This window comes from Sebastes fasciatus, chromosome 6 (genome assembly GCF_043250625.1).
Source record: "Sebastes fasciatus isolate fSebFas1 chromosome 6, fSebFas1.pri, whole genome shotgun sequence".
NCBI classification, from domain to species: Eukaryota; Metazoa; Chordata; class Actinopteri; order Perciformes; family Sebastidae; genus Sebastes; species Sebastes fasciatus.
The window spans coordinates 14,063,299-14,072,791 of NC_133800.1; the positions used below are offsets into that span (position 1 = coordinate 14,063,299).

Genomic DNA, 9,493 nt, shown 5'->3' on the forward strand with positions numbered 1-9,493 from the left:
TGATGATGCAACTTCATAGCCTATTAATTATCGACGTTTTCATATTTTTTTCCGAAAATATAAGTACAAATATAAAGTTAAAAAAGTGTTTACATTTTTCTAATTTATATATATATAAATTAGAAATATTTACAAAAGAATATCCACTATCCAGTTTATACTTTTTCCTAAAAGGTACCTCTTGTACTTTACTCTATTTGTCACCAGTTAACCGTATTTTATTCAAGTTAAATCTCTCAAGAGCAAAAGTTACATCTTGTATTTTATTAATGATATTATGATATTGTCTGCAAACATGATATAGATATCTTTATTGTCCTTTTCCATTGAAATGTGTTGCCACAGTCTGTACAGAGCCTCGCATGAATACATAGGATACATTTATTGGAGGCTGATGCTTCTTCTCCTGCATGCCTTTTCTTCCTCTTCCACTCCTCTTCCTCCACCCAAACACTAGATGCCACTACATAATTTGAGATATAGAATATTTAGATAAAGTAGTCACACATTCCAGCTGCTTTTAGCTCACACAAATACTGTTTTTTTCTTACTTAACATTGAACTTATTCATTTGTGATCATTCAAAACATAAATCTCTTCAAAAATTAGAAAGACTTCCTTTATGAGTTTCCCTGCAGACACAATGCTTTTACATGAGCAGCGGATCATGTGAATACCGACATTAACAATATCTAATCAAAATATTTAATTTTCACTGTTTGCCGAGTGTCAGTTCACAAGTTCAAGCCGCTGCAGATACGCCAATGTGTCCATCATTGTACGTTCACATACAGTATGATCACTTGCTTTTCATTACAGCAAACAGTTTGTTAGAAAATGTTCCACATCAACAGTAAACATTTTAATTGACTGCGAATGGACAACAGTGTTACTACCCACATACACCAACAAGCTACATTAAAGCTTGTCACCTGCTTCCATTACAGTGAGAGAGAAGCCCACTTGTACATATATCTGGCACAGAGACATGACTGGCTTTATCCCAGGGAAAGGCACCGATGCCAAGGCTGCACGCTGAGAAGTGCAACCTACTGCATGTAATGCTGCCAGCCAGTGTGTCAGTAGTAAATACAGCGTGTGTGGTGTATGGGAATGTGGGCCATCTCTTTGTGGTGCTGCTTGGCGTAAGGCCACAGGTAGAAGTCGATGATTGCCGAGTTGATGTGACAGGTCTGTCCGTCTCTCTCCTTCACCAGCTTGCCAAGGCGGTCTTTGATCAGCTCCACAGACCAAATTGAACAACCTCGGATCTCGACCTCTCTCCTGTCCCCTGAGCTCAGCAGCTCCCCTGAGAGAAATGGGAGACAAACGCACAACACACACACACACACAGAGAGAGAGATTATACCTGACTGTTTCTAAATGATTCATTTCTTTATGACCAGAGAAACACATTCACTCCTGTCTCACCGTTGTTCAGCGCCTGCATCAGTGCGTCAGAGTATCGTAGTGCTCCGAGGTAGACGAGAGCCTGAGGGACCCTGTAGTCTGCAAACATGGTGAGCCAGTCCATGTCGATGATGTCACCCTCTCCTCTGGCCTCCATGACGCCCCAGAAATCTGCCACCAGGATCTGGGCTCGCTTGTAGAACGAGATTCTCTTCCCCTGAAACACACACTCTGCTCATACTATATGTGCTGTTCGATCCATTGCTTTTTCATTACTAGACAGATGTTCTTACACAAAGACAATATCAATTTCGTATTAAGTCTGTTTGTTGTTTTATGTAAAACTGTTTATGCTGCCGTCTTGGCCAGGACTCCTTTGAAAAAGTCATTTTTAATTGCAAGGGGAAATATCCTGGATAAGATAAAGGTAAAATAATCTAAAATCATGGCAACAATGCATGTGCAAAGTGTATAATTTGCTCCTTCACTGACTGTATAATGTGAATTATGAGCATTATTGCCACACTGTCTCTGGCCAGGAGGTGGAACTCTCACATCACATTTATCTTAAGTTCTCCAAATGCATAATTTATCTCAGATCACATACACCTCCTATATGCTTTCGAGATGTTTTACACATTTTGTATATTTTTTAAAATACTCTGAATTCAAAGTGTTTATACAGTTCAGTATAGTACACTCATTGTACACACAATGAATTTGAGAGAAAAACTGAAGCACTGTAAAATCTAAAAGATAAAACCAAATGTTGTGGAAGTTACTATTTGATAGGTTTGTAAATTAACACATGTCCAACCAGAAATTATGATTATTTTAGAATATGAGATGTAGTTAACATTTTAATCATTGTCATGGCTTGACCGTGAGCTTTGCAGGTAGTAAAAATATAAAATTTCAAGGATGCTTCATGGGAAAATATCTCTGGCAAACATTAAATATTCCACAACTTCAATCTTCTCTAACTCTAACCTCATATGTAGCTTCGTCCCTGTAGGAAGGAATCTTCTCCACGATGAGCTCCATCATCTTCCGGGCGTCGTTCCCGGCTCGGCTAATAAAACTCCGGAAGCTTCCGCCGTGTTCCTGCAGCACGCGGCCGCCTTCAGTGAGCACCTTGTTAGAAACATCCAGAATGTGATGTGTTCAAATTTAACAATTACGATGAGTAGAAGGTTAAGAGCTGCTTTCATACTTTCAATTTCCACTGATCATACAGGGGATACAGTTCAGCTAATAATGTAACACAGATAGACATTAATTTTATGAGCTTTAAAATCTGTTTTTCTTATTTAATATGAGAAAAAAAAATGCAGTGAGACATAATCTAATAAAATCTAATCTGTCATGGAACATGGTATGTAAGGTTGGAAATTCATTCAGTATTATTTTCACTTTTGTAAATAACATGTGTGACTCTACATACAAAGAAAAACAAAAGCACACAGAGACTACAGTATATGATCTGAGCTACGTAATTTACTGTATGTAGGGATGCTATAATACGCTGGTTATTGATAAAGTGTATCTTCTTTGTTCAGAATCTATTGACTCGAGAGATGAAATGATACATCCTGTTTTTTTAACCACATCTGTTTGTCGTTATATTGAAAAGCACTGCTTTTGTTTTGTGCAACGTAAGTGCTGAGAAGTCTGTCTACATGGGTTCACGCAGAAGCTTTGCATGTCAAACACTAAGTTTTAAACATAAAGTAAAAACACAAAAGTATCCATCGTGATACCAATGTAAAATCATCGAAGCAACTTGTGAGATTTGAGGATTGTTACATCTCTAGTGCTATGTATATGGGTCATTAACAAGATGATGTTAGAACCTGGTGGCGCTCCTGAAGCATGGGCATGGGTGTCTCATTGTCTGATCGAAGGACATGTCCCAACTCCTCCACACTCATCTGAGAGAAGTACTTCGGATCAGTGATGGGTATACCTGTGGACAGCGATGGAAGAAGTATTCAGATACTTTACTTAAAAGGTGCAATGTGTAGAATTTTGCGACGTCTAGTAGTGTGGTTGCAGATTGCAACCAACTGAGTAGCCCGTCGCTCACTTCTCCCTTTCAAGACTGCGGTAAAAACCATGGTAACGCTGTTCGCCTCGCTCAGAGGTGATCCTTACCATCAAAACACTACTTTAGGAGCAACGGAGGTCAGATGGCGGCTGGCGCTACCACGGTCAGTTTCACAAGCGTGTCGGAGAACTATGGGGGCCTTCAGGTAACGTAAAAACACGAAAGACTCTCTCTAGAGCCAGTGTCTGGTTTGTCTATTCTGGGCTACTGTAGAAACATGGCGGATTACATGAAAAGGACCCACTCTCTATGTAGATATGAAGGACTCATTCTAAGCTTACGAAAACACAACAATTCTTAGTTTTAGGTGATTATACACTAATGAAAACATAGTTATGAACATTATATTCTATTTCTGCTAATAGATCCTCTTACAAGTAAAAGTCATGAATTAAAAAATGTACTTAAGTAAAAGTGCAGAAGTAATATCACAAAATGTACTTAAATAGTGTACTGGTACTTATCATGCAGATGAGTGTGGAGGAGAAAAAGAACAATATTTCCCTCTGAAATGTAGTATAAAGTAGCATAAAATGTACCTCAAATGTGTACTTGAGTAAATGTACTTTCCACTACTGCCTGTGGAGTGAATGGTTTATCTAAAAAGGAAGTGCTGGAGAGACACTCAAGCTACTAAGTTATGAAGTTATGGTATGCTATAATAACTATATATAATAACTATATAACTCCACAGCAGCCAGCAGCAGCTCAAAAGACATAATTTGTTCTGATCTCACGCTGTGTCAAACCCTCGAGTCTCACACTCTGGAGCAAAGCTACCTGAGCTTTTCTGAGAGAATCTCTTGTAATTATAAAGGCCACAGCGACCACACATTGAGAGCACTATTCCATATGAGACATAATTGATTCATATCCGTAGTCATTTACGCTAATTATGAATGATGCACAGGCGCATGCAGAGCTACAAGCAATTTCCCAGCAGTCCAAGTTCAAGTAAAGGGCACATACACAATAATTGGTAACAGCAGTGCACAGCAAAAGCACACAGAAAAGAGGAACAAAAAGAGCCTTGATTATACATCTTTCTCTCCAGAGACGAAGCTCCTAACAAAAAGGATAAATCAATCTAAAAAAGGCAAAGATGTCATGTAACACTGTTAGAGCATGGCTTCACCTTTTCTTCATAATTCTGACATTACTATCACCCAGATGTTTTTTTTTTTTTTTTTTTAAATCGGGTTTATTTTCTGTGCAAGTTTGATGAATCCTGCAAAGATGTTGCCCACCACAAATGTAAGTATCAGCTATGATGCATCACCTCAACTTGAGGTCAGTTGTGTGCAAGCTAAATCAATGTCCTATTAAACAAAACAATACATTACTTTTAACCAAATCAAAATGTTGTTGTAACATCTCTTTAACCCAGCACAAAACTAAACTCATCCTGTATACATGCTCTCACCTTCCTCCATGGCCCTGGTGATGGCAGCACACAGGGTCATGTAGCCCGTGTACGTGGTCCCTTTATAGGTCACCTCACACTGTTGAGTTTCGTCCTCTGGCCAAAAGGAGAAGTTCATGGTGTCGACCACAAATACCCAGTTCAAGGCCTGCGTTGTGGAAAAACACAAATTAGACTTCTACCAAAATACTTAAACTGTGCAGTGTGTAAGCAGGCAGTCACTGTACTAAAAACACACAAGACCCCAAATGTGTTTAAAAAGATTTCTTACTTCCCTCTTTACAGAGGAAGTTCTAGGTAAAAACATTCAATTCATCAGTTGCTGTCTTGAATAATTATTTTCCTGATATCCGAGTAAATATCTGTAATAATTAACTGCTAAGCTGTGATGACATTATTTCCCTTAATTGGGCTTTTCATCCATTCGTGGCCAGTTGTCATTAACCAAGTATTTAGAGTAACCTCATTCTAGACCGCTGAATCACTTCTGATTTGTTCAGCGAGGAGGAAGTATTCAGATCCGTTATTTAAAGGAACAGTGTGTAGCATTTAAGGGGGATCTATTGGCAGAACTCGAATATAATATTAATAAGTATGTTTTCTTTAGTGTATAATCAGAAAATAAGAATCATTGTGTATTCGTTAGCTTAGAATGAGTCGTTTATATCTACATACAGACGGGTCCTCTTCACTGTCATGTCTAGAAGGTAACCCTCAAATTGCAAAAACTTGCAAAAAACTTTTGAGAGACTCGCTGCATGACGACCTATCCTAACTTTATCCAATCAAGGTCAATGCCTAATCTAAACCAGTTTGTGTGTTACCTTCTAGACACGACCCCTCTTCATGTAGCTGGCCACCATGTTTCTACAGTAGCCCAGAACGGGCAAACCAAACACTGGCTCTAGGTAGGGCCATGCGCGTTTTGTCGTTGGCCACCGTAGTTCTCCTACATGCTTGGCACACGGGAGAAGTTTCAGTTGGTTGTGATCTACAACCTCACTGCTAAATGCCGCCAAATCCTACACACTGCACCTTTAAGTAAAAGTAGAAATACCATAGTCTAAAATTACTCCCTTATGAGTTGAAGTCCTGAATTCAAAATTTTCCTCAAGTAAAAGTACAGAAGTATTATCAGCAAAATGTGCTTTAATATTAAAAGTAAAAGTACTCATTATGCAGAATGGCTTCTTTTGGAGTTATATTATTATAGTATATTCTATTAATCAGTTTTTACCACTAACTAACACATGTAAGAGCATTTAAATGTTGTACTTTGTCAACATGGAGCTACTTTTAGATACTTTATACACCACTGGGTAGATTATAGTGCTGCATCATATCATATAACCATATCAGATGTTTTTTTAATGTAAAATCTTAATCAGCAAAGTGAGTAGTACCTACAGTGGCCAGGTAAATGGAATGGAGTAAAAAATACAATATTTCCTCAGAAATATGGTGGCGTAGAAATATAAAGTAGCATAAAATGTACTCAATAAATACTCAATAATAAACTACCTCAAAATTGTACTTCAGCACAGTACTTGAGTATTAAAAGCTTCTCAAATTGTATAAAGTAGTTGACTATTTTTAGCATTTTTCAACACAGGATATAGGTCTCATTTTAACTGTCATTAGCAACAAATTAGAGCTGCAACGATTAATCGATTAGTTGTGAACTATTGCATTAATTAGCAACTATTTTGATAATCAATTAAATGGTTTGAGTAATTTTTCAGGATAAAGAAGTAAAAATTCTGATTCCAGCTTCTTAGATGTGAATATTTTCTGGTTTCTTTACTCCTCTATGACAGTAAACTGAATATATTTGAGTTGTGGACAAAACAAGACATTTGAGGACATCACCTTGGGCTTTGAGAAATACTGATCGACATTTTTCACCATTTTCTAACATATTATAGACCAAACAACTAATCGATTAATCGAGAAAATAATTGACAGATTAATCGACAATGAAAATAATTATTAGTTCCAGCCCTACAATGAATGATTATGTATTGATTGCTTACGTGATAAAACACTACATTAGGCAACACCACGTCTCATCTTGTCCATATTATTAGCAGGATTGAAGATATTAATTCAGAGCCCTCTTTTAATTAATTTCTATGTCTTACTGGAATTTATGCAGTGCCTCTCCATGCCTGGGTCCATAGAATCATTACCACCTGTCACATTATCCATGCAGTACTGCTGTTGCCACTGAAACAAATTTCTCTGTAACATGCGATTCACTTCTCATGTTTACTAATAATCTATTTCTCGGAGTGGCCCCCGACTGTTGACAGACTCCCCTGGTCAGAGGTGGGTGCTGGAGCTAATGGATTCCCCTTCTTCCAGCCACTGGCCTTCAGATCGTCACTGTGTCGGAGTTTGTAGAGCATCTCTGCCACCTTCTGCACTCCTTCCTCCTCCACGAACACATCCCGACTCCGCTCTGCTATGAGCTGCCCAGACTCACGAGGAAACAGAGGTGGCTCCATGATGGACACTGTTACTACTGAATGGGGGAAAAAACACACACATGTAGGCACACAAGCATATATAAATAGAAATACATTGCACAGCAGTCCCTACATGAATCTAAGGCGATAACTATGGAAATAATGATCTGTTTCCTTCAACTGCTGTGCGTTATTAAAAGTGTTACACATTTATTTGCGAGGGCTGACAACTTAATTTGTTAGTTTTGCGATTTTCAGGTGAGTTGAGCATTGCAGTTCTTTTGTTTGACAAGTCTTGCTTCTAATCAGACACATTACAGACTTCAGGAGCAGCTTTAAAGAGCATGCATGGGTACAGGGGGAGATGTGAATGCCGGTGCCCTTTAAAACACCAATATCCTACATACATCTCTGTGGAAGTGCCATTTTAAAGATTGTCTCCCTGCATTATTAGATCATTCACAATGAAAATGCATCATCAAGATGGGAGAGATGCAACAAGAAAATCAGAGCTGGTTTTCAAACTCCATTTACAGTGTTTTAGGGTCTCTTATCCCATGTATAACCAGGAGTAGAGTGCACAAAACATAAAAGCTCTGCACACAGGACCATCTCTGACCAAACCCCATTATTAAAACCAAAAAAAAAAAAAATTATATCCTTCTCTGTCAACCTCTAAAAGCTGCCTAGTTTTTTTTCCATCTATCTCAAGTGTGCAATGGGCTGTGTGTTAATGATGTGTTCCCTATCAGTCTGATAATAGGAAACTGTGACGCACAAACATAGTGGCCTAGCTGCTGAATGAAATGCATTCTCACTGCTCTTTCTGTGGTGAGTCACATGATTTACTCTCCACACTGACATTTCATTTTTTTAATTTGTTGTTTTTAATGGAAAGCGGAAAGAGCAGTATTGTGCGTGGGTCAATGAGATATGCCCAGGTAAATCACGTCATTATGCTTCACTGAAAACTGGAAGAGCAAAGTGCATGTAGGAGCTGACTGTGGAGTATTCAGACAGTACCCAGGTTTCTTACACTGGATTGGTTGTCAACTCCATCTTCCTGTTCAGCGACAATTTGCATGCTTTTTCATTTAAAAATAATAATTTAAAATGATATAAATGGATGTTTTACGTAACTTACCAATCAATGATTCAGGGACAGGTACTGCAAACTCGTGTTGCTTCGTGTTTCGTCCACTACCTGGTTTGCAGCTGTTGACCAATCAGAGCCTCCGTTGCTGAGCTCGTGACAGGCTGATAAACCAATCATAGAAAGCCAAGAGAGGAAACCGGAAACAACCATTCTGTTATTGAAAAGCAAAAATCTATCTATCTATATTAATTTATATATTTATTATAAATAGAAATTATATTATATTATATAATTTCTATTTATAATAAATAGAAATTATATTTTATTATATATGTTCTGGGCCAGTTACCGCCCTAAACAGCATAATGTTAGAGGTACAATCCGTCCAGTAACCCCCCAATAAACATTCAATTAAAGTTGAACACCTATCATGTAAGTGAACAAGATGGTGATGTTTCCATAATCAAACAAGAGATCAGTTAGTCGACTGACAGAAAATGAATCTGCAACATTTTTTTTATAACAAATTGTCTTTTTTTTGTATGCACTATAAATATAGTTGTAGTAGTGTAGTTTATTTAGTGTATTCTAATATTCTTTATATTGTATATTCTATAGATATTTATCTCTAGTGTTATGTAGGCTACATTTCATTTACTGTTCCTGTGCATTGCCTGGATAACCTGCTGCTGTAACAGTAATTTCCCAAGAAAAACTGCCAAACATTTGTAAATTCCTGATTCTTTATTTTGAAGATTTGCTGCTTTTCTTTGTCGTATACAATAGCAAATTTAATATTTTTATAGTCTGGGCAAAACAATTTGCAGATCTCATTTTGGGACAAACCTATAAATCACTTAGTCCAGAAAATAATCTACAGATTAACAGGTAATGAAAACTCTTGATAGTCGTAGCTTTAAAAATAACATGTATGAAATTGCAGTTGGGCTGTCACCTAAACAATCACATTAGCTTTTAGCCCAAATGTC

The 9,493-nt window shown here is 37.6% G+C and overlaps 1 protein-coding gene across 1 annotated transcript; it reads right to left on the reverse strand.

The window, feature by feature from the left end:
* Nucleotides 1-25: 25 nt before the first annotated feature.
* On the reverse strand, nucleotides 26-8,683 carry qng1 (Q-nucleotide N-glycosylase 1). The gene is made up of 7 exons (XM_074637764.1): nucleotides 8,553-8,683; nucleotides 7,258-7,464; nucleotides 4,941-5,087; nucleotides 3,264-3,376; nucleotides 2,401-2,544; nucleotides 1,432-1,627; nucleotides 26-1,309 (listed from the first exon to the last, which is right to left on the reverse strand). The coding sequence occupies exons 2-7, from the start codon at nucleotides 7,445-7,447 to the stop codon at nucleotides 1,080-1,082; spliced, it is 1,020 nt and encodes a 339-aa protein (XP_074493865.1). The 5' UTR covers nucleotides 7,448-7,464; nucleotides 8,553-8,683; the 3' UTR covers nucleotides 26-1,079.
* Between the last annotated feature and the right edge of the window lie 810 nt (nucleotides 8,684-9,493).